The sequence below is a fragment of the Amblyraja radiata genome, chromosome 32, assembly GCF_010909765.2.
Source record: "Amblyraja radiata isolate CabotCenter1 chromosome 32, sAmbRad1.1.pri, whole genome shotgun sequence".
Taxonomy (NCBI): domain Eukaryota; kingdom Metazoa; phylum Chordata; class Chondrichthyes; order Rajiformes; family Rajidae; genus Amblyraja; species Amblyraja radiata.
This window is the reverse complement of record NC_045987.1, coordinates 11,765,175-11,790,526: the sequence shown is the minus strand read 5'-3', so window position 1 is coordinate 11,790,526 and position 25,352 is coordinate 11,765,175. Positions and strand designations below refer to the sequence as shown.

At 46.2% G+C, this 25,352-nt stretch overlaps 1 protein-coding gene across 8 annotated transcripts in view; it reads left to right on the top strand.

Annotated features, from left to right (window-relative positions):
• The window catches only part of dnm1 (dynamin 1), a 165,174-nt gene that overhangs the window by 108,493 nt on the left and 31,329 nt on the right, over positions 1-25,352 (top strand). For 7 of the 8 annotated variants that reach the window (XM_033048774.1, XM_033048775.1, XM_033048780.1 and 4 more), the window contains 3 exons: positions 13,020-13,129; positions 14,760-14,871; positions 25,319-25,330. In XM_033048774.1, coding sequence (XP_032904665.1) covers positions 13,020-13,129; positions 14,760-14,871; positions 25,319-25,330 — 234 coding nt within the window. The remainder of the gene's footprint in view (positions 1-13,019; positions 13,130-14,759; positions 14,872-25,318; positions 25,331-25,352) is intronic. The other variant, XM_033048778.1, reaches the window with a different exon arrangement.

Sequence of the window (25,352 nt, the reverse complement as noted above, 5' to 3'; positions counted from 1 at the left end):
CTGGTGAGGACGAGAGAGAGAGGAAGAAAGTGAGAAGGAGGAGGCACTAACTGGTGGTAAAAGGGTTAAAGGTGAAGGTGCATAAGCCGTATAAGGGAAAGGTCATCTCTTGGGGATTGGAGCTCCAAAAACTGTGGATATAAAAACTGTGGAATGTTATTTTTCTTTGGCACTCACTGCATTTGTAAAGGTTCCATATGTTTTCTGATCACCCATAGGGGTCGTTCCGTCTGTGGTTGCTCTGCAGATTCAATAAAGAATATTATCTCAGCGCAATTCCCTGCTGGCTTCAAAAGGAAGAGACCTTGTGGTTGCACAGAGAGAGGGAAAAACTAAAATAATGAAACTTCACTTCTTTCAGAGCAGTGGGAAGAGTTTACTCCATTAACTGCCGGCAATATAGAGTTTCATCACTCCGCGTACAAGCTGATTCTAAAGCAAAATTGACCGCGTTCATTCCAAAATGTGACCCTTGGTCGTGCAGAGTGTATACTGACGGTCAAAATTTTATCATTTTGTTATGGAAATGAGATTGAGAGGAATGTAAAATGAAGTGTTTAACTCTCGGGGAAAATGCAGCTTTCAGCCACGTTTGACTTGCCTTCAGCAGTGTCATATTTTGAATCCTCTTCGTTGGCAAACCTCCCACCCCCCACAATCACACTCCTCACACTGCCCACTTTAAGGGATTAATAGTTTGTTGTTCTTTTTCGTTAAACTTAATTTAGATTGAAGGTAAATTGGGCAAGAAATTGTATTTACAATGCGATGCTTTATAGATTTGTCAGATACCTTCTTCAGAAGGTTAAAGTTCCCTCAAACCCGGCCAAGCCTATAATGTTTGACTCCCTATGGCCACTGGTCCTGTGGCTAATGACTAATCATTTGGAATTCGTTCCAATGTGATATTACACCACCACATTGATCAAAAGAAATGGATACAAGTTATTAGCAGACTTAAAGATATATTTCTTTTTAATCTCTTTTTTCATTTTTCTGTCGTTTCTTCCCCTTTGCAGGTCGACACAGTGGCACAGTTGGTACAGCCACTGCCTCAAAGCACCAGAGAACCAGTTTTGATCATGGCCTCGGGTGCTCCCCTTGTGGAGTTTGCACGTCCTCCCTGTAACAGCATTAGTTTTCTCCGGGACTCCCCTTTCCTACCACCTCCCAAAGATGTGTGGGTTGCAGGTTAATTGGCCTCTGTAAATTCCCCCTGGTGCTTGGAGAGTGGATCCAAAAGTAGGATAACTAGAACTAGTGTGAACGGGTGATTCATGGATCCTGAACACGGTGGGCAGAAGTGCCTGTTTCCATGCTATATCTTTCAATCAATCAAATATCACCCGTTCACACTAGTTCTATATTATTCTATATTATTCCACTTTCACATCCACTGCTTACACTCTCGGAGCAATTTACAGAGGCCAATTAACCTACAAACCCGCACGTCTTTGGGATGTGGGAGGAAACCGGAGCACCCGGAGGAAACCCGCGCGATCACAGGTAGAACGTGCAAACTCCACGCAGACTGCATCTAAGTTTCAGGATTGAACCCTTGGCCACTGATGATGTGTGGCAACAGCTCTACCAGCTGCGCCACTGTGCTGTCACTATCTCTAGCAGTTCTTTGTCTATCTCTGTTGTTATGCTGACTGATTACTGTCGCTGTTACTCTGGGTGTGTTGGTGATTAAGGAGGCGATCAGGCACAACTCCATAAAGTAGCTAGTCACGAGTCTGGCCAACTCCAGCATGTAACATGTAAGTGGCTCAGACAGGAAAACTGCCCCAAACCAACATCTGCCTTCATGTTTTCTAAGTTACCGAGTTGACTGGTGCTTAGCTATGCCTCAAGTGGATAATCTGGCTGTTAGTTAGCTTCTGGAGAAATGCTGCTCAATATACATGTTAGCGGGGATTAGAAAGATTGAGTCAGCTTTTTGCTTGTGAATCATAAGGTTGTGAATTCATGCCCCACTGTGGTGACCTAAACTGACGCTAGGGTCCTGAAGGAGCACTGCATTGTGGGATGTATCGTCTCTTGGCTGAGATGGCAAACTGAAGTTCCCTCTGCTCTTTCAAATAGCACGCCGTGAATTGGCAACTCAAATGACCAGGAACAAAGAGGATTACAAAAAGTGGTGGACTCTACCCAGTCCGTCACAGGTATTGATGATTGAAGGGATCTATAGCTGACGGAAAAGAGCAAAGACCCACACTACTGTGAGCACCCTCTGATTTCACTCCTACCATTGGGAAGAAGGTACAGGAGTACTGAAAACCAGGACCTCCACAATCATGAACATCTATATCCCAACTACCATCAAGTTTTTGAACACTACACAACATTTACCTCAACTATGAACTGTGGAGTGTCCATGGTTGCACTAGTATTGGGATTAATAATTTTTGCACGAGTATTGGAGTTAATAATATTTTGCATTTTTGATTGTTATATATTATCTTTGTGTGTTGTGTTCACTGGCCTGTTAAGCTGCTGCAAGTAAGAATTACATTGTCATCGGTACATATGTCAATTAAGCACTCGACTCTCTCTTGACTTAGGAAGGTAGAAATTGTTCTAAATACTCAACAGATCAGGTAACATCCATGGAGAGAGGAACAAAGTTTCATGTCAGTTCTAAAGAAAATCTGATTCTCCATGGAAGCTGCCCAACTTTCAGTATATTCATTTTCTATTTTAATTTGTGTTTTAGCAACTCTGCTCCAGATCAAATGCCCAGAAAGCTCCCCCTCTAATGATGTGAGCAAGCTATTAGTTTATTAAAACTCTAACAATAACTGATCTTCATTAGAAAATCTGTAACCATGAGATAAGCCATCCCAAGCTGCTTAATAGGGCCAATTATCACAGTTGGTAGAACAGCTGCCTCACAACCCCAGAGACCTGGGTTTGATCCTGACTTCGGGTACTGTCGGTGTGGAGTTTGCACGGTATCCCTCTGATGTCAGTTTCCTCCCACATCTCAAAGACGTGCGGGTTCCAGATAAATTGGTCTCTGCGAAATTGCCCCTGGTGTGCAGGGATGGATGAAAAAGTGGGATAACATAGAACTCCTGTAAATGGGTGATCAATGGTTGGCATTGACTCAATGGACTGAAAGGCCTTTTTCCATGCTCTCTAAAACTAAAAATTTACACTAAACTACGTATGGAGCTGGTGGGATAAGTGGTCAAAGATCATTTTAAAAGATGGATTATTAAATTACATTTTGAAAGTGCTTCATAAAGCTGAGAACATAAGCAGTTAAAGTCACAGTGACTACCACCAACAACACTTGGTTAGATTAAAGCTTGTTTATTGTCATCAAGTACGGTGAAGTATAGGTGCAATGAAAAGTTTGCTTGCAGCAGCATCACAGGCAAATAGACAAACACAAATTATACACAGATTATACATAAATGACACAAAAAAATGTAAAAGAAAGAAGACTGTTCAAAGAAACAGAATATTAGTGCAAAAGCATAATTAGAACAAAAATCAAGTCCATGGCAATGCTAGAGGTGGCCTGTCGTGTTCCGTTATTGATGTAGCATTAACATTGTGCCAGTGGTTGATTGATGAACCTGGTGTTGTGGGACTTCTGCCTTCTGTGCATCTTGCCCAATGGTAGCAGTGAGAAGAGGGTGCGACCCGGATGGTGGGAATCTTTGTTGATAGATGCCGCCTTCTTGAGCTAGCGCCTTATGTAAATGCTTTTGATGGAGGGGATGTCTGTGTCTGTGTGGTTGATGGACCGGGCTGAGTCCACCACTCTCTGCAGCCTCTTGTATGTTGGAGCATTGCAATTACCGCATCAGGCAACGATGCAACCAGTCAGGATACTTAGACTTCCTGAGTCTCTATAAACTTCTAATATAGTAATGGTGCTGGCATGCCTTCTTCATGATTATATCCACGTTGCTGAACCCAGGACAGGTCATCCGAGATGTTATTGCCCAGGAATTAGAAGCTGCAAACTCTCTCCACAAGATGACCCATAGTGAAAACTAACGTGTGGTCTCCTAACTTCCCTTTTCTGAAGCGAGCAATTAGTTACTTGGTTTTGTTGATGTTGAGCGAGAGGTTGGTGCTGTGGCACCACTCAACCAGGTGTTGTACCACTCCACAGTAAGCCGACTCAACACCTGTGATTCCGCCAACTGCAGTGGTGACGCCAGTGAATTTTTAGATGCCATTGGAGCTGTGCTTAACCTCACAGTTGTGGGTTTAAAGAGAATAGAGCGGGGGGGGGGGGGCAGTACACAGCCTTGAGATGCACCTGTGTTGACAGTCAATGAGGAGAAGTGTTGTTACTGATCAGTTTGTATTATTGTCTCACCTCTTCCACTAGAATATCTCCCAACTGCGCGCTCCAAGCACCAAGAAGCAACAAACACAAGGGAGTTCACTCAGCCTACAATTATAGAGGCATAGATAGGGAGACTGTCAGTCTTTTTCTCATGGTGGAGATGCCATAGACTAGGTGGTGTAGTTTTAAGGGGAGCAGGGCAATGTTTAAAGGAGATGTGCTGGGCAAGTCTTTTTTACATAGAAGGTGGTGAGTGCCTGGAATGCACTGCCAGAGGTGGTGATTGAGGGAGATATGGTTGGTGTGTAAGTGGTGCTTTTAGATAGTCAGATAGATAAGCAATGATTGGAGGGTGTAGCCTAAACCTACCTGATCTCCCGGTTGCTAAACACTTTAACTCCCCCTCCCATTCACACATTGACCTTTCTGTCCTGGGTCTCCTCCATTGTCAGAGTGAGGCCCAGTGCAAATTGGAGGAACAACATCTCATATTTTGCTTGGGCAGCTTACACCCAGCAGTATGAATATTGCCTTTTCCAACTTCAAGTAACCCTTGCTTTTCCACTCTCCACATCTCTCCCCTTCCCAGTTCTCCGAACAGTCTGACTGTCCTTCATTACATTTTATCTGTTTGTTTTGTTGTTACCTTCTCCCAGCTAACAATGGTCTATTCTACATTTCCCTTAATCTCCACCCCTTTTGTCTTGTTTTCACACCTTATACTTCCTTACCTGTATCTCCCTCTCCCCTGACTCAGTCTGAAGAAGGGTCTCAGCCCGAAACGTCACCAATTCCTTGTTGTCCAGAGATGCTGCCTGTCCCGCTGAGTTACTCCAGCATTTTGTGTCCATAGAAAACATAGAACATAGGTGCAGGAGGAGGCCATTCGGACCTTCGAGCCAGCACCGCCGGGAATGAAGTGAATGGAGGGATATGCTTCATGTGCAGGCAGAGAGGATTAGTTTAACTTGCCATAATATTTGTTATGGACATTGTGGGCTGAAGGGGCCGTTATATGCCTTATGTGTTTTTATGGCTGTGCATCATTCTGATGCAGCACAGGAATCTGTATTTAACTTGGGCTACAGGTGCAACATCAGAGAGGTTGGCTGAGGAACAGACATGAACTTCTGACCTAGTTTGGACCTTCTGGAAAATGGCTTGAACCTTGCAGTTTGGCGGCTGTGCACACATTCCCACCGCTCCGAGGAAGAAAGTGAAAGGATTTCCATTTAAAAAAAAAAAAGTTTCCTTTACAGCTCCAGTTCCTTCGTTTCCTGAATTTGGGGAGGGGGGAGTGGGGCAATTCCCAATACCTCTTTCATAAATCTCCTGGGGGCCCCCAGAGGTAGCACTTCGCCATCAGTTTGTGTCAGTCAGCCTTTGCCAAGGTTACAGACAGAGGAAGTCAGGTCGCCAGGGAGAGGCCATGTGCACCGTTCTGTAAAGCCCGTTTGCAGCATTCCACTGTGCTGAATTTATTTCTCCTGCTTTCTGGTTCGAACCTTTGAGGATGGTAGGGTGGGAGAAATTTGCATATTTAGAACTAGACGCCAGAGATAGACCCGAGATGTCACCTGTCCATTCCCTCCACAGATGCTGTGTAGGAAGGAACTGCAGATGCTGGTTTATACTGAAGATAGACACAAAGTGCTGGAGTAACTCTGCGGATCAGGCAGCATCTCTGGAGAAAAGGAATAGGTGACATTTTGGGTCAGGGCCCTTCTTTAGTCTGAAGGAGGAAGGATAGGTCACCTATTTATTTTCTCCAGAGATGCTACCTGACCCAATGAGTTCCCCCAGCACTGTGTGTTTCGTTCAATATACTAGCATCTGCAGTTCCTTGCAGAGGAAGTAATTGAGACAGGTATTCTAACAACATTTAAAAGAGGCTTGAACGGGTACATAGATCGGAAAGGTTTAGAGGGATATGGGTCAGTGGCGGACAATGTGGACTAGCTGAGATGGTATGCATGGCCAAGTTGGGCTGAAGGGCCTGTTTCTGTGCTGTATGACTCTCCTAAAGGAAATTCCCTAAAGCTGTAATTACTTCTCCATGGTTTGGTTTGGTTTAGTCTCGTGCAGAGGGAGAGCATGGAAACAGGCCTTTTGTCCCTCTGAATTCACGCCGACCAAACGATCACACATTTACACTAGCTCTTTGTTATCCAACTTTCTCATCGACTCCCTACACTGTAAGGGAAATTCACAAAAGCCAATTAACCTACAAACCTGCACGTCGTTGGGGTGTAGGAGGAGATCGGCCCACTTGAAAGTGAGGAACACGGGGAATGTGTAAGCCACTCATCGCTGGAGTCTGGTTCTGCAAACATTCCCAGTTAATGATCCTGAAGAGGAGAGTAGGTGGAACCATTGCTGGTGGATGTGAGCACCATCGGGCCACAGTTAGACACTATATTGGGAACTTCTGCGAGAGACCACCAAATGATCTCAGCAGGAAATGGGAATGCAGTGCAAGGTCAGGTCGATGTCAGCGGTTTTAAAACAGGGCAATAGAATTCCAGAACAAGTTACTGGAAGGGGACTGAGGAACAGGGATTTGTGGAAGAATACACTGATTTATCCATTGAGGCCAAAGATTATTGCTGAGGAACCTAATAGATGTTGGCAGGATGGACCAATGGATTTCCACTCCCATGGCACGATATTCCAAGGAAGTCTTGCGAGCGGAAGGATTTAATAGGAACCCGAGGGGCAAATTTTTCACTCAGAAAGTGGTGGGTATATGGAACGATCTGCCAGAGGAAGTAGTTGAGGCAGGTGCTATAACAGCATTTGGACAGGTACATGGTTAGTAAAGGTTTTAAAGGGATATGGGCCAAATGTGGGCAAATTATACTTGCTTAGATGGGGCATCTTGGCCTGTTTCCGTACGTTGTGACTATATGAATTCAAATCATAGTGTTTCCTATCAGTATGGTATGGATAAAGAGCTGCAAATGATTGGAAATAGATTAGTGAAGGTTATTTAGTGTCCGATGTGAAATCGTCATTCTGCCCTCATTTTGTATGCGTTTCATTTATAACAGCAGCTGCTGATATAAACCTTGAGTGCCAATGCTGGGAATGAGTCCCACCACCCCTCCTGCCCCCTCCCTCAACACCTCTCAATGAGACACGCTGGAGAGGGTGTGGGGGGCTGGGGGAGTGAGGGGGTCCAACTGGTAATATAATTACTTTTGGCAATGCAAGGAACTGCAGATGCTGGAATCTTGTGCAGAGCACAAAGTGCTGGAGGAACTCAGCGGTTCAGGCAGCATCTGTGGAGGGAATGGGAAGATGACATTTTTTGTTCTACAAAATGATTGTAGAAGGGTTGAGAAAGCTGGAAAAGAGGTGGGGGCAAGACAAAGCTTGATGGCCGGGTACTGATGATGGGTGGTTTGATTGGCAGATGGGTGGAGCAAGTACCAAAGGCTAGAGATGGAAAGGAGACAAAATGGCATCAAATGAGAGAAGAGGAGGGAAATATAAAGCTAGAGGGAGGGACATAGATGGAAGGGACAAGAAGCGGGGTCCGGATAATGGGAAGAATGTGGCTCACCAGGGTGGGGAGGCCAAAGGAAAGAGAGAAAGGGAAAAAAAAGGGGTGTGTTACCTAAAATTGGAGAATTCAATGTTCACACCACTACTCAAGCAGAATATAAGGTGTTGTTCATCCAGTACTAATCAATTGGTAGAATGGGTCAGAGGGGCTGAATGATCTTTCCTGAGAGAGAGTGGCACTGAGGAGGGTGAGAGATGAGGGGGGTTGATGCTGCATTGTATGGTCTCTTGGACTGGAGAGTTGAAGCATGATGATCGCAGCCCTCGGTCTGTCAATGAGACGGGAAGAGAACTTTCCTCTTTGGAAGGTCACAACCCTTGGACATGTTAACGCAGAAGCCTGTGGCCACCTCATCACTGAGCATATGAGGTGGTGGTGTGTGGGGGTGGAGGTTGGAGTGGAGGTGGAGGTGGAGGGAGGGGGAAAAGGTGGAGAGGGAAGGTTGGGGGGGAGAGATGGAGGGGGGAGGTTGGGGGGGGGGGTGGAGAGGGGAGGTGGGGAGGGAGAGGTGGAGGGGGGGGGAAGAGTTTGGGGAGGGGGAGAGGTTGGGTGGGGGTGTGGAGTCTGACGTCTCCTGTTAACCGTGGGCGCCGTGCTTTTTCGGTCAATGTGCCTCTCACTGCTGATTTTCCAAGCCCACTCTCCCGCTGTAACTGGAACCATGTGGGCATGTTAACAGCCTGGGGGTACTCCAGGTTTTACCTGCCATCAATCTCCCCATCTCCCTGGGGGAGTGGGGGGGGGGGGCTGTTCCACCGTGATTTCCTCTCGGCTTGTAGTGTTGCCGTGGGAAGCTGAACTGTCGAGAGCGTGTGCTGTCTGCCCCCCTCCCCTTCACAAAGCGGTCTGAATAAACTGGGAGAAGCGTAGATTAAACAAAAGAAACCTCTGAACTGGTTTATTTAATTGCTCGGCCTAAAATAGTGCAGCTGGATATATTTTGTTTAAGCACGATCAGCATTTCTGATAATGAGGCAGCGCAGACAGTCCACAGTCAGTTGGGTTATTAACTCCAGATGTTGCCTCATATTAAGCAGGCTCTGTGAAAGGAAATGGGGACTTCTCAATGTCGTTTCACAGTTGCCTCAGCCCCAGACTAAACCTCGGCTGAGCGTAAGATTTAGGGGGAAAAAAGTGACTTGCTGGAGAAGTGTATAAGTTATCGGCCAGAGTCTGGCTGGAGCAGAGCTATAATTCACTGTCCTGTCATTAGGAGCCGCGTTGTGTTGGTTGCAGCTCTGCGGAGGGCGCGCCGCTCGGCTAGACAGAAGGAAATTTTCAACTTTTGCACTCCTGCAGCTGAGAGTGTGCTGATTTGGCAGCTGAGCGTGGTTGCACCGGTTTCATTGCTTCCTCGAAAAAGATTAAAAGGGTGATTTTCAGCCCAGACATTGTACCTTACACAACCTTTCACAGAGTACAGGCACTGAGCGAGATCCCTTTGAAGTGCAGAGACAGCTGTCAGAGGGAAAAAAAAGACACAAAGTGCTGGAATAACTCGGCAGGTCAGGCAGCATCCCTGGGGAGATGACATTTGGATAGGTGGCGTTTCCCTCCACTGTTGTTTTCAAGAGAGAGTTGGATTTAGCTCTTGGGGCTAACGGAATCAAGGGATATGGGGTAAAAAGCAAAAACAGGGTACTGATTCTGGATGATCAGCCATAATCATATTGAATGGCTGTGCTGGCTCGAAGGACCGAATGGCCTACTCCTGCAACTACTTTCTATGTTTTGGGTTGGGGCCCTTTTTCATTAGTCTGAAATGTCACCTTTCCAGATCAAACCATGTAATCACATGCCAAGGGCAACCAGGGATTGGCCATGAGTGCCATCTTGCCACCAATATCCTCTTTCCACGGGGAATCATCTTGAAGGAGGTGCTGGGTTTCTCAAAAAACGCTTCAGGTCTTTCCTTGTCAATGGAGAGGATCTAATCTGTGATTCAGGTGGAGCTACAACACTTGCTCAAATCCAGTGCATTTCACTTCAAGATGTGCCTTCTGCCTGCCGTGCTGGTCCAGAGTCTGAGTTCCAGCTGAGAAGTGAGCACTGCGTGGACTGATTCAAAGTCTATTACTCCAACGTCCGTTCCACTCGCTCGTAGAGGAAGCGTGTTTGCCTGTGCTGCCTCAGGTGAATATAGCTTAGAGATACAGCACAAAAACAGGCCCTTTGGCCCGCTGAGTCCCCGCTGCCCCACCAATCACCCGTTCACACTAGTTCTGTGTTATCCTACTTTTACATCCACTATCTACACGCTAGGGGCAATTTTGCAGAGGCCAATTAACCTACAAACCCGCACGTCTTTGGGATGTGGGAGGAAGCCCACGTGATCACAAGGACAACTAATTGGGAGCTCATTTTAATGTTATTCGGTTCGTCTGATTGCCTACCTGGCGGTGGTTGAGTTTGACCCCCCTACCTGGCAGCACCTGGACATCCATCTTCTTCAACTCAACATGTCTGGGTGAATGGGATGACCAGCCGGCCTTATTTGGTGCTGTGACATCATCCATCATGGGGCACTTCCGCGGCAGCCATTTTTCTGTGATGTCACAAGCTGTACACGCCTGCTGTTTATTTTGAAGAAAAAATGCTTGATTGTCTGGAAAAATGAATATTTTACACCCAAGCCCACTCGATTTTTAGTCAATAAAAGGAAAGTTTCAGCATGAAGGAGAATTAAAACATTGTGAGTGTCACATTGGCACAGCTGCCTCGCAGCACCAGAGACCCGGCTTCCATCCTGACCTCTGGTGCTGTCTGCGCGGAGTTTGCACGTTCTCCCTGTGACCGCGTGAGTTTGCTCCCGCATCACAAAGACGCGTGGATTTGTATGTTAATTAGCCTCTCTAAATTGTCCCTCGTGTGTTGTAGGGAGTGGTTGCAAAAGTGGGATAAATAGAACTAGTGTGAATGGGTGATCGATGGTCTACATGGACTCGGTGTCTTTCAATCAATATGCAGGTTTAAATTGACTTTGACAGCAGTTGGTGGGATGGATGTGTGTAAGCGACCTGTCCTCACAGAATGCAGTGCAGCCCATGCCAAAGATAAGGGCTTTTCTCTGCCGATTGTGAATTGTGGGAGCTGCAGACCTCCACGACTGACTGACTAACTCCAAACTCAAGTTGCAAGCGACTACCACCACGGTTCAATGGCAGATCCCGGTTATTTCAGCTGCCGACTTGGACCTTTGTGAGTTGTGTTTACACAATTGCCTTTCTGTCCATTTGTGTCAGCGGCAAATCTCACCCCAGGGTCCTGCTGTCCATGGCCGTTTATCCACACCGTAGATTTGTCCATCCAATGAGCAGCAGACTAGACAACTGAGACTGGATAGACACAAATTGTTAGAGTAGCTCCGTGAGTCAGGCAGAACCTCTGGAGTAAAAAGATGGATGACGTTTCGGGTCAGGACCCCTCATCAGACTGACTTCTTCAGAAAGGTCCCGGCCTGAAACGTCACCCATCCCTTTTCTCCAGAGATGCCGCCTGACCTGCTGAGTTACTGCAGCACTTTGTGTCTATCTTTGGTATCAAACCAGTATCTGCAGTTCTTTGTTTCAACAACTGAGAGTAGGATGTCAGGCATGTTGCTGGGGCTGACCGGCAGTCTATGGAATTACTCCAAGTGGTCTTGGACTGACCTTCTTCCAGTAGTTTTGTGCTTCCCCTTATTGAGATTAGTTGCTTTTTCTAAATTCCAGACTTACTTAATGACTGAAATTTAAATTAAACAGCTGTCATGGTAGGATTTGAACTTATCTTTCTAGGTCACGCTGGCTGCTGGTTCAGTAACTTAACCACTGCATCACCATTGCAGTTGGAGTCCATTTTACTTGTCCCACCTCGGTCATTCCTCCTTCTCCCGTCCAGCAGAAGATACAGAAGCAGAAGAGTTATGCCCCTGTCCCACTTATGCCCCTGTCCCACTTAGGAAACCTGAACGGAAACCTCTGGAGACTTTGTGCCCCACCCAAGGTTTCCGTGCGGTTCCCGGAGGTTTTTGTCAGTCTCCCTACCTGCTTCCACTACCTGCAACCTCCGGCAACCACCTGCAACCTCCGGGAACCGCACGGAAACCTTGGGTGGGGCGCAAAGTCTCCAGAGGTTTCCGTTCAGGTTTCCAATAGATTGTATTTATGTTCGGCATATTGGATAGCATGCAAAACAAAGCTTTTCACTGTACCTCGGTACACGTGACAATTATGAACTGAAACCTAACCCTGTTTATTATTCCTTCCTTAATAAACACTGGTGGAAACAAGTCATTTGTTGATTGCAAACTGATCCTCACTCCTGCTTCTTAATTACAGAGATGGATCATATTTACCAGCTGTGAGGAGTTTGAGGATGTGAGACACATTCAATGTCCTTTCATTCCATAATTGATTCAAGTTTGAAGATCTTTTTCTGGTTTATTAGGTCGAACAGTAACAGCACAGGAAGAGGCCTTTCGGCCCACAATGTTTATGCAGCATATGAGGCCAAGTAAAACTAACCTCCTCTGCCTGTTTGTATTCCTTCCTTCTCTGCATATCTAAAGTGGTATTTTGAACACCACCTTTGTATCTGCCTCCATCACCACCAGGGCAGCCCGTTCAAGCACCCACCACTCTCAGTGTAACAAAACTTGGCCTGCATATCTCCTTTAATCTTTGCCCCTCTCATTTTAAAGAGGCCATTGTTCTTGGACATTTCCACCCTGGGAAATACATTCTGGCTGTCTACGCTATCTATGCCCTTCATAATTTTACATAGTCTATCAGGTCTCCTCTCAACGTCTGGCGTTCCAGAAAAAACAAAGCTGTTTGCCCAACCGCTCCTTGTAGCTAATACCCTCCTATCCAGACAGCATTCTGGTAAAACTCCTCTGCACCCTCTCCAAAGCCTGCACATCCTTCCTGCAATGGGGCAACCCGAACAGCACACAATACTCCAAATGCATCTTAACCATCCTATAAAGCTGCACCATGACTTCCTGACTCTTATACTCAAAGAGGGTTTTTGTAGCCTTATAATGTTATTGAATAAGACTTTGCTGTTCACATGCTGTGTATCCCAGCTCTTGTATCCCTCCATCTCAGGAGCACAGAGAAAGGTGTCTAATTGCACATCTTTGCCACATTACAGGAAAAAGAGAAGAAATACATGCTGCCCCTGGATAACCTGAAGCTGCGTGACATTGAGAAGGGATTTATGTCCAGCAAGCATATATTTGCTCTCTTCAACACAGAACAGAGGTGGGTCCACCCGGATGTTGCAGTGTCTGATTTAAAGTTGCTTGTATGATGGGAAGGGTGAAATGAAAAGGTGTTCCTTCCAGGACACTCAACAACTGATCCTGTAGATAATATCACACAGTTGATGCACATTCATGTTGAGTGACCATTTTGTAGATGGGATTTAATCTCTTCTTGTAGTGTTGCTGGCAGTCAGATTTATGTTTACCAAAAGGCTGAGGAAATGAAAGATCTTGACCAGCCAGCCACAGTTTAATGCTGAAAGACTCCTTTTCACTGTGTAAGTATTTGCAAGTTGGCTCAAATGTGGTGTATTTGTTAATTCATCACTTTAAGCTTACTGTTGACCCGAGCAGTACAATATTTCAGAGCCTCTGACCATTTTAGTGCGATAAATCCCAATTTTGAAATAAAATGTTCCCGCAACATCCACCTGGATATGGATTTGGCTGAACTGATTGGAATTGTACTGAGGGGAATGAATGAATGAATGAGACTGGGTGAAAAGTTTAACGGATTAGTAAGAGGGATTGACGGGATAGCACAGTGGTTCAACTGGTAGAGCAGCTGCCTTACAGCACCAGGGACCCGAGTTCCATCCTGATCTCAGGTGCTGTCTCTGTGATGTTTGCCCTTTCCCTGTGACCGCTGGGTTTTATCCAGGTGCTCTAGTTTCCTCCCACATCCCAAAGACCTGCGGGTTTGTAGATTAATTGTCCTCTGCAAAATTGCCCCTAATTTGTAGGGAGTGGATGAGAAGGTGGGAAAGCATGGAAAGAGTATGAACGGATGGATGATCGATGGCTGGCTTGGACTCTGTGGGCCAAAGGACATGTTTCCATGCTGTATCTTTCCATTCACTAGGATTCCTTAATGTGGCAGTTTGGAGTCTGGCTCTAACTGGGCTATTCATGCTGATGGGGGTCAAAGGAAACATTAGTGTAGAAGTCCCAATTGGTGAGGTTCATGCTTCATCTCCTTGGAATACATTCCTGCCACACTGCTTTTGTACCAATGTCATGAATGAGATAAATTAGAGAATCAGACTGTACCCTAGCTTAGGGAAGGGCGGTTCAGATGCTTGATAACAGAGGGGATGAAGCTGTTCCTGAGTCTGGTGGTGCGCACTTTCAAGTTTTTGTATCTTCTGCCCAACAGGAATGGGGAGAGGGAATGACCAGGGTGGAACAGGTCATTTATTATGCTGGCTGCTCTCCTGAGGCAGCGTGCAGTGCAGAAGGATTCAATGGTGGGGATTCTAGACTTGAGTCGGTTTTGCCCTCTATTTACAAGAGCAACTTGTTCCCTGCAGGAGGGTCCTGACTGGAAACGCCGTCTGTCCATTCCCTTCACGGATGCTACCTGATCCACTGAGTTCCTCCAACTCTTTTATGTTTTGCTCAGGATTCCAGCATCTGCAGTTCAACACGTCATTGTTTTTTTTCTTTAACTGTCCTACACTCTGAGTTACTCAAACAACACTAACAGACCATTGACGACAGCAGCCTCCCTTCTCATGGCAGTGGCTGACTGCATTCTCCCCTCCCCACCACCCGATCCTAATTGTGTTTTAGTTTACAGCTTGCAGTTTTCCCGATTTATAGCCTTCCTCTCCTTTTCTTTCCGACAGGAATGTTTACAAGGATTACCGGCAGCTGGAATTGGCGTGTGAAACCCAGGAGGAAGTGGACAGCTGGAAGGCTTCATTTCTTCGAGCTGGTGTCTATCCAGAAAGAGTTGGGGTAAGTATCCTGAAGTACAGGTGTGTGTCTGTGTATACCTGAGTGCATTGCTGTCTTTAGACTTTTAACACATGCATTACATCTACATGGGTAGAATGTGTAGACATAGCTTTATAAATTCTATATTTGCATGTACATAATATATCTCTGTGTCTCTAACTAATTTCATGTGCATATTCATTATAAGCTAATGTGGCTATTGTATATTACATGTGGACGTATTTACATGTGTTCTAATAAAATTGGTCACCTGGCTATAGGAAGGATGTAATTTAGTGGGAAAGTGTGCAGGGAAGATTCACCAGGATGTTACCTAGGCTTACGGACTTAAGTTATAGGGCGAGGTTAGATGCACTGGGACTTTTTTTCCTTGGAGCGTAGGACACTGAGGGGTGACCTTATTGCGGTGAACAAGATCATGAGAGGCATTGATAAAATGAACGCTTTAGCTTTCTTTCCAGGGTAGAGGATTTTCAAACTGGAAGACATAAGTTTAAGATGACAGGGGGAAGATTTAAGGGGAACCTTTTTCACTCAGAGGTTAGTACATATCTGGAATGAGCTGCCAGAGGAAGCTATAGAAGTGGATACAATGACAACTTTTAAAAGACATTTGGACAGATACATGAATAGGAAGGGTTTAGAGAGATCTGGGCCAAATGTAGGCAAATGGGACTAACCCAGTTTGCCAACTTGGACAGCTTGGACCAAGTGGGCCGATTAGTTTGTATTTGTGCCGTACAACCCCATGAATCAATGATCTAAGTATGTCCGAGAATCCCAAAATAAATTACACTAGCAAACAGACTTTGCCAGGAATGTGTGTTTGGATTTGTCCTGACACAAAAATAATTACTAAACTGGGATTTCGTGGCTTTACAAAATCATGGTTGCTTTCATTTTCTTACTTTCAAGAACTAGAACCGGATGTTTCTATTTATCCACCACATGCAATGCTGGCAAGGCTAACATTTATTGACTATTTGAGAAAGAAAAGGTTACAGGAACTTAAGTGGGGGAATAGGACTGGTGGGAATACTTGCCCGCACTCGATGGGCCAAATGTTCTCCATTATGAATAGAAAAGGTTTAGAGGGATATGGGCCAAACGCAGGCCAATAGGATTTGATTCGATTCTGGGTCTTGGTCAACATGGGTGAATTGGGCCGAAGGGCCTGTTTCCATGTCGTATGCCCGTATGTTGTAGGTAAACATCAAGAATAATGTAGTTGTCCCTGAGAAGGTGTTGCTGAGGCACCTTCCTGAACGGCTACCGTCATTTTAGTGAAGGTGGTCCCGTGGTACTGTTGGGGAGGAGTTAGACCTGGCAATGAAGCAGGAATGGTGACACACTGTTAGGATGGTCTTTCTCTCGAACAGTGATGTTCTTGTGTGCTCTCTGTATTTGTCTCTCCTGGTCATAGTTGACATAAGTTCAGAGGTTAGGGCAATATAAGTGAGTAATTCCAGTGCGTTTTCGGATAGTTCATCCTGCAGGCACTGTGTACCCTAGGAGAGGGAATGAGTGGTGGATGGCTTGGCAATCAAGTGGGCTAATGTTCCCCAGGGTCAATCTCCTCAAGTGTTAGTTGAGGTATATTCATCCAGGCGATTGGAGAGTATGCCATCACACCCATGACTTGTGCCATAGATGACGGAAAGGATTTAGGTGTCAGACAGACATGCTGCTTATGTTGAGACTCCTGTTGAATTTCTGGTCAATGGTGATTCGTAGGATATTGATAGTGGGGTTCCTGGTAACATTTTGAATGTCAATGCTAGTGGTTGGATAGAGATTGTCAATATAGAACATAGAGCAGTACAGCACAGGATCAGGCCCTTCAGCCCACAATGACTGTGCCCGATATAATGCCAAGTTAATCTAATCTCCTCTACCTGCAGGTGATCCAAATCCCTCCGTTCCCTGCGTATCAATGTGACTATCCAAAAGCCTCTTAAATGCCGCTATATTATCTGACCCCACCACCACCCTGGCTGTGTGTTCCAGGCACGCATCACTGTCTGTGTATGAAAAAACTTGCCCCGCCCATCTCCTTAAAAATTGCCTCTCTCACCTTAAACCTAATGCCTTCTCGTCTTTGTCATTTCTACCCTGGGGGAAGAAAGGCTCTGATTGTCTATCCTATCGATGCCTCTCATCATTTTATTGCAAAAATGGTGAGACGTCATTTGCTACTTATTGGCCCAAACTTTAATATTGATTGGGGCAGATTTATGGTAGAACCTGCTGACAAGGAACAATGAGTCATCCAGGGGCACGTGCATGTTTGGAGGTTAATTGGCTTCTGTAAATTGTCTCTAGCCTTTGGGATAGAACCAGTGTACAGGGATCGCTGGTCGGCAGGGGCTTGGTGGGTTGCCAGGCCTGTTGCCACATTCTATCTCTAAAACAGGGCTTAGATGAATAGCTATCTTGTGGCCTGGGATGGTGTAGTGTGGCTCACACCACCGGCTATTGTTCCGAAGGGTCATTCCTGAGGAAGGTCAAGCACTCATGGGAGGAGGGTCAAGGCACTCATGGGAGGAAGGTCAAGGCACACATTGAAGGAGGGTCAAGGGACTCATGGGAAGAAGGTCAAGGCACACATTGAAGGAGGGTCAAGGGACTCATGGGAAGAAGGTCAAGGCACACTGGAGCAAGGTCAAGGCACTGAGGTCAAGGCACTCGTGGTTCTTTTCTCACCACCATTGTTAGTTTTCGCTCAAAGAACAATGATTTCACTGTGGGGACGACTCAGAGTCCTATCCACCCAACGCCATCAGGACCTGTAAGCTTTGCTGATTTACCCTTTGGATCATATGTATGTTGGGAAGGTGATGGACAGATGGAATGGGACTGAGGTCCATTATTGAGTCCTTCTTGACTTAACTCTGTACAGTCCTGTGTCTTGATTGCTCAGGCAAGGTATTTGCTTCTTGTACCCAATATTAGTAGGAGGAATGGCAATAGCTCCTTACTCTCCATCTTGCTTCTAAATAGTCCGTTTAGCCAAAAATAGCAGGAGAGGAGGAAAGACCATTTTTCCTTGACAGAGGACACTGTAATTGAGGGATATCAGTTTACGTTAATGGCGAGCAGGTTTGGAAGGAATGTTTCCCAGCCAAAGGGTTAAGAAAGTGTCAAGGGCAAGACAGCAAGATCTTTCATTGCAGCTGTATCTCACCCTACTCATATATATGACAATGACCTTAACTTGAATTTGACCAGGCACTAGCTGTAAAAAAAACTTCATGAAGGAAAAAGGAAAGATTGAATCAATTCCTGCTTAGTTTATGTGTTAGGGTCGTAGCTCTGTTGGTGTAAATGTTGCATCTTTAGACTTTAGAGATGCGCAGTGTAAACCAGCCCTTTGGTGCACACGAGTCGGCACCAGCCAGCAGTCACCCCGTCACGCTAGCACTATCCTACATACTAGGAATCATTTACAATTTACAAAAGCCAATTAACCCACAAACCTTTTCGTCTTTGGAGTGTGGGAGGAAATCAGAGCACCTGGAGAAAGCCTACGTGGTCACAGGGGGAACGTACAAACTCCGTACAGACTACACCCCTTAGTCAGGATCGAACCCGGGTCTCTGGTGCCTTAAGGCAGCAACTCTGTGCCACTCGGTCAGAGGTTGGAGATTCAAGTCCAGAGAGTTGTGAATGGAACCCTGGATGACATTTAGGGGCAGGATGACGAGTTGATTGAAAGGTACAACATCTCCCTGTGACCGAGTGGGTTTCCTCAGGGCCCTCCGGGTTCATCCCATATCCCAAAGACGCGAGAGATTTTAGGTTAATTGGCTGCTGTAAATTGCCCCTCATCCGCAAGGAGTGGATGCGAAAGTGGGATAACGTGGAACTAGTGTGAATGGGTAATCGATGGTCAGTATGGACGTGATGGACCGAAGGGCCATGCTGCTGTCATTCAATCATAAATTCATTAGATGTCATCTGAAATGATTTCACTATAATCTAAAAGAAGGGGCAAGGAGAGTTTTCATGTTAGGATTTCCAAAGACATTTGTTCATACTTAATCATTATGGTTGCATTTATTGGCTGGTGGGCTATTTACTGGCAGAATGCAAGGGAGCCTGTTCCAATTCCCGACTTGTTTCTGTGCAAGAGAGTGTTCAAAAGCACCAGGGACCGGTGTCTGGAGTGAAGGCTGCCACACACTCAACAGGGAAACTATTTAGGATGAGTCAGACAAGCTCGCCCTCGGCCTGAAACTTTACGTGGAAATATTTGTCTAGGCCCACCCCCACGTCCAGCTCCCCACTGACTCTCCCTTCTTTGAATGTGAAATGATGCTGCTGATTGAAACCTGGCAGGGTCCATGCCAAAGGCTTTAGCCTGGGACTCTATACACGACAGGAAGCTCTTGTCAGTCTTTCCATGCAGTTCACTCACTTGCTAACATCTGGTCGACCACACTGCAGTCCACATCACTGCTTCATTGCAGCATCACCGTGACCTATAAACACTGATGGCACGGCTCAAGTTTCTGTTATTTAAAAAAAAAGCAAAACACACACACAGGCGGCACACAAACAATGACACACACACACACACACACCTACATTTTACATCAAAGATAAACAGAAGAATGCTGGAGACACTTCCCTGGGCTGTCAGCCTCTGCGGGAGGGTGATAGGGTGGACTTGGTGGGCCACTGCCTATAAGACCCTTCCAAAATATTAACTGTTCATTTACTTATTCTAAATAAAGTGACCCCTCAGTCTATAGTAACTCAGAGGGTCAGGCAACATCTCTGGAGGGCAAAGATATGTGACGTTTTGGGTCGGGACCCCTTCTTCAGAGAGATTGTAGTAGGGGAAAGATAACTGGAAAAGAGGTGGGAGCAGGACAAAACCTGGCAAGTGATAAGTGGATACATCTTTCTCTTTTCCTCTCTCTCTCTCTCTTTCCAGTCTCTTTACATTCTTTTTCTCTTTCCCTTTTCTCAATCTTTTCCCATCTCCCTTTTATTTTTCTCGACCAATCCACATTTCAACATTTCTCTCCCTGCCTTTCCTCCAACTCTTTTTACTGACGACATTGCAGTGTTTTTCTTTGTGACGGGACCGCACACTGGAACTTAAAAAGTTCAACTGGATTTTGAGGAAGGACCATTCAGAAAACTGATAACAGGGAGGGCATGCAAACTCCACACAGACAGCACCCGAGGTCAGGATCAAACCCGGGTGCCTGGCGCTGTGAGGCAGCAGCTCTACCAGCTGCACCACTGTCAGTGTATACAGAACAGGTTGCCAGAGGAGGTAGTTGAGGCAGGTACAATAACACATTTAAAAGTCATTTGGTCAGGTACATGGACAGGTAAGGTTTATCGGGATTTGTGCCAAGCTCAGGAAAATAGCACAAGCTTAGATGGGGCATCTTGGTCGGCATTGATTAGTTGGGTCGAAGGGCCTGTTTCAATGCTGAAACACGACAGATAATGGACCTAAATTAGGCTGGAAAACTAAAGGGTCTCGACCCGAAACATCACCCATTCCTTCTTTCCAGAGATGCTACCTGTCCTGCTGAGTTACTCCAGCATTTTGTGTCTATCTTCAAACTAAAGACCATAGAGCCCATTGCACGAGAATTTTTGATTCTCGCTCAGTAACTGTTTGAGATGTCTATTATCCTTGATGTTTCATTGTTACATGTCCCTGACTTTAATTGCATTACTGTTATTACAATATATATTAACGATTTAGATGAGGGAATTAAATGTAACATCTCCAGGTTTGCGGATGACACAAAGCTGGGCGGCAGTGTGAGCTGCAAGGAGGATGCTATGTGACTGCAGGGTGACTTGCGTAGGTTGGGTGAGTGGGCAGATACATGGCAGATGCAGTATAATATGAATAAATGTGAGGTTATTCACTTTAGTGGCAAGAACAGGCAGGCAGATTATTATCTGAATGGTGTCAGTTTAGGAAAAGGGGAGGTGCAGCGAGACCTGGGTTTGCTGGTACATCAGTCACTGAAAGTAAGCATGCAGGTACAACAGGCAGTGAAGAAAGCTAATGGCATGTTGGCCTTTATTGCGAGAGGATTTGAGTTTAAGAGCAAGGTGGTCCTACAGCAGTTGTACAGGGCTCTGGTGAGACCGCACCTGGAGTATTTTGTGCAATTTTGAATTCCTAATTTGAGGAAGGACATTATTGCAATTGAGGAAGTGCAGCGTAGGTTCACCAGGTTAATTCCCGAGATGGCGGGACTGACATATGATGAAAGAATGGGTCGATTGGGCTTGTATTCACTGGAATTTAGAGGGATGAGAGGAAATCTTATAGAAACATATTAAATTCTTAAAGGATTGGACAGGCTCAATGCAGGAAAAATGTTCCCGATGTTGGGGGAGTTCAGAACCAGGGATCTATCTCCCCCTCCCCCTCCCCCTCCCCCTCCCCCTCCCCCTCCCCCTCCCCCTCCCCTCCCCCTCCCCCTCCCCCTCCCCCTCCCCCTCCCCCTCCCCCTCCCCCTCCCCCTCCCCCTCCCCTCCCCCTCCCCCTCCCCCTCCCCCTCCCCCTCCCCCTCCCCCTCCCCCTCCCCCTCCCCCTCCCCCTCCCCCTCCCCCTCCCCCTCCCCCTCCCCCTCCCCCTCCCCCTCCCCCTCCCCCTCCCCCTCCCCCTCCCCCTCCCCCTCCCCCTCTCCCTTTCCTAACATCTCCATACATAGCATGGCATCAGACCTGGTCTGATCATACTCCTGGTGCTTTGTTGCCAGAGAGACACATCTATTTTCATACATGTTTCCTATTACCGTTGAGTCTCCACACAGCAAACATTTATCACTGGACGGTGATTCATAAATCACCCCATCACTGGAAGCAGAAGTTCAGCCCAAGGTCCAGAGTGGTGGATGGTGGGAGTGCAGGGGTCCGAATATTGTGGGAGACATCGGAACTGCAGAAGCTGGAATCCTGAGCAAAACACAGAGTGCCGGAGGAACCCTGCAGGCCAGGCAGCATCTGTGGAGGGAATGACTAGTCATGTTTCAGGTCGGGACTCTTCAGATTAATTTTAGTCGGGGGTAGATAGCTGAAAAAGAAGTGGGGTGGAGCAAGTGATAGGTGGATGCAGGTGAGGGGGAAGGTGGGTGGAGTAAATGACAAAGGCTAGAGGTAAAAAGGAGATGAAAGGGTGTCAGATAAGGAAAGAAAAGGAGAAGTGAAATGTAAAGCCGGAGGAAGGCATATGTTAAGGTGAAGGGGAAAGGGAGAGGTAGAGACGGAGAAAGAGGTAGAGACGGAGAGACAGAGAGAGGGAAAAGAGGGAGGGAAAAGATAGAGATGGAGAGAAAGATGGAGAGGGAAAGAGGGAGAGAAAGAGAGAGGGGAGGGAAACGGAGACGGGAAGACAAGGAGGGGAAACAGAGAGAGAGAGAGAGATAGACAGACAGAGGGAGGGAATGATGGAAAGAGGTAGAGAGGGAAAGACAGAAATAGGGAGAGGAGCGACAGAGAGAGAGAAAAGGAGAGAGGGATTCAGAGAGACAATGCGAGACAGTGAGCTGGAGAAAGTGGGAGTGGGAGAGAATGTGAGAGATGGGAAGAAGGAGAGATGAAGAGAGAGAGAGAGAGGAGAGGATTGATTCATTCCTCAGCCAGAGTAAACGTGGGCCTAGTGAGCTCAAAGAATCACAAAGCAGGGTAGTCCCAAGTCAGCCAACAATATTCCTGCGGCAAAGGCTGACATTCTTCAGATTCTGGCTGTGACGTGGACAGTCCCGTGGACTGTGAAACCAACAGCCTACACTGGAATCAACTAACTTCAACAGCCTTTTGTTTGGCTTTCAATCTTTGAATTGATGTCAGGCTGAATAATGCTGGGGTTCTAGCTGTTATGATGCCACTGAAATCAGCTGAAGATGCGTTTGCATCATTGACTGAACACATTCGAATTTTACTGTAGCAGATTCAGATTCAGACTAGTTTATCGGCACATACCCCAGGGTGCAATGAAATTCCGTGTTCACATGAAGCCCATAGAGTATACGGTGTCCACAGTAATGATAGGTACTACAATAAATACAAAGACGAATGTGAAACAGCAGAATGGTGCACAGATTGTATGCAAAAGAATATTAATGTACAACAACGGAATAACTGAGTGAGGTAGAGTTAAGAGTGAGTGTGTGTGGCAGCACCTCCGGAGAGAGGGTGCGGAGAGGTGACTGGTTCAGGAGACGAATAGCAAGTGGGGAAGAACTATTCTGAAGTCCGGTTATCCGAGCTTTCAGGCTCCTGTATCTTCTCCCAGAAGGTTGAAGAGAGAAAAGGGAAGGGAGAAGAGGGGAAAAAGGTGACAGGGTTCCTTTGTGACACTTATGGCCTCCCTGGTGCAGCGTGCCTTGAGGATGGTCCGGGTGGAAGGAAGTCCAAGAGACTGGAACAGGTGTGGGCCATTACCAATCTTTCAAAGCACTTCATTGGGGTCACCGATGGAGATACTGGCCGGTAGTTATCGAGACAGGTTTACTTTTCTTGGGGACTAGAATAATGGAGGTTTCCTTGAAGCAGATAGGGACAGTAGAGTGTTGAAGAGAGGGGTTGAAGCTGTCGGGCGAAGACTGTGGCTAGTTGAATGGTGGACGATTTCAGAACCCATCCCGGGACTTCAACCGGCCCGGCCCGGCTGCCTTCCGAGAGTTTACCCTCGTGAAAGCAATTCTGACTCCTGTCAGGATGGAGAAAAGGAGGGAAACACCATGGTGGGACACTCTTTGCCAGGTCGGAAACTGGGGGCAAAATACACCAAATGCACCCGGCAGAGAAGCGTCGCTGCCAGATTACCTCTGATTCTGGCTCGTGGCCATCATTATGTTCAGCCCCTGATAGCATCATCAGCAATTACAAATTTTAAGCAATGCTGAAATACTTTTTGGTTTATATATATAAAGAGAGAGGGACATTCCCGGTCAGAGTTATCAACTTCCAAGACCTCTGTCATCATCATTTAAGCCAGCGTAGAAGAAACATCCTCCAGGACTCCCACTCTCAATTGCTTGCCATTGTCGTAAAGAGAGGAGAGGGCGGGGTGACTCTGGGGCAGTGATGTCGTCTGTGACCAAGCAGTCGTACGAACATAAGCCATAGAACAAGGCAGCATAGGAAAGTCCACAATGTCTGTGCCAAACATGATGCCAAGTTACACTAATCTCCTCTGCCTGCACGTGATCCATTTCCTTCCAGTCCTTGCATATCCATGTGTCTATCTAAAAGCGTCGCAAACACTACAATCATATTTACCTCCACCATTACTCCCAATGATACATTCCAGGCACCAACCACTCTGTGTAAAAAAAACCTTGCACTACACATCTCCATTAAACTTTGGCCCTCTCACCTTAAAGCTATGACATCTAATCTTTCACATTTCCACCCTGGGAAATAAAAATTCTGCAGTCTACCCTATCGATGCCTCTCAACATTTTATACAGTTCTCTCAGGTCTCCCCTCAATCTCCGATGCTCTAGAGAAAATAATCAAAGTTTGTCCGACCTCTCCTTATAGCTAGACTAGAAACGTTGTCTATTTCCTTCGCTCCATAGATGCTGCTGCACCCGCTGAGTTTCTCCAGTATTTTTGTCTACCATTCTGGTAAACCTCTTCTACATCGTCTCCAAAGCCTCCACATCCTTCCTGCATTAGGGCGACTAGAACTGCACCCAATATTCCAAAAGCGGCCAATCTTTGCAGTAAATGTGATAACATTGTCTCCTTTATCTGTCCACTGTGGATGGCTTGATTATATTCATAGATAAGCTTTTCTTTGACTGGATAACACGCAAGCAAAAGCTTTTCACTGTACCTCAGTACACATGACAATGATGATAAACTAAACTAAAAGAAGCAAAGTTCTATCAAACACGTGGCAAATGAGGCTTTGTAAAAAGGCCCAAAACAGAAGAGGGACCAAGCGTACCAGAACAACAAGAGGAATAGAAGGAAACTACCAGCATCATTGTTTAAGAAGGAACTGCAGATGCTGGAAAATCGAAGGTAGACAAAAATGCTGGAGAAACTCAGCGGGTGAGGCAGCATCTATGCTGCCCACCCGCTGAGTTTCTCCAGCATTTTTGTCTACCTACCAGCATAATTGGTTGACAAAAGTGCTATCTATGGAGCGGAGGAATATGCGACCTTTTCGGGTCGAGACCCTTCTTCAGACTGTTGCAACCTTTTGGCGTAGAAAATGAAGGAGGCGCTGGAATTCTGAAATTAACATGAAAGCAGAAGATGCGGCCTTTGTTGCGATGATTGCTTAGGCTCTTGTGGGTCTTGTGACATCGGTTTAGTTCGAATGCTTAGCTTGTCCATTCGTTTGATTTGATTTTCTTTGCTCCTAGTTGCTAATGGGTGATTAATTCAATACATGAATTTTCTTCCTCCTTTAATTGGTTAAATTTGCATCACCTTTGGCCAGGATAAGGAAAATGTAAGTAGGTTTCTCTCTCTTC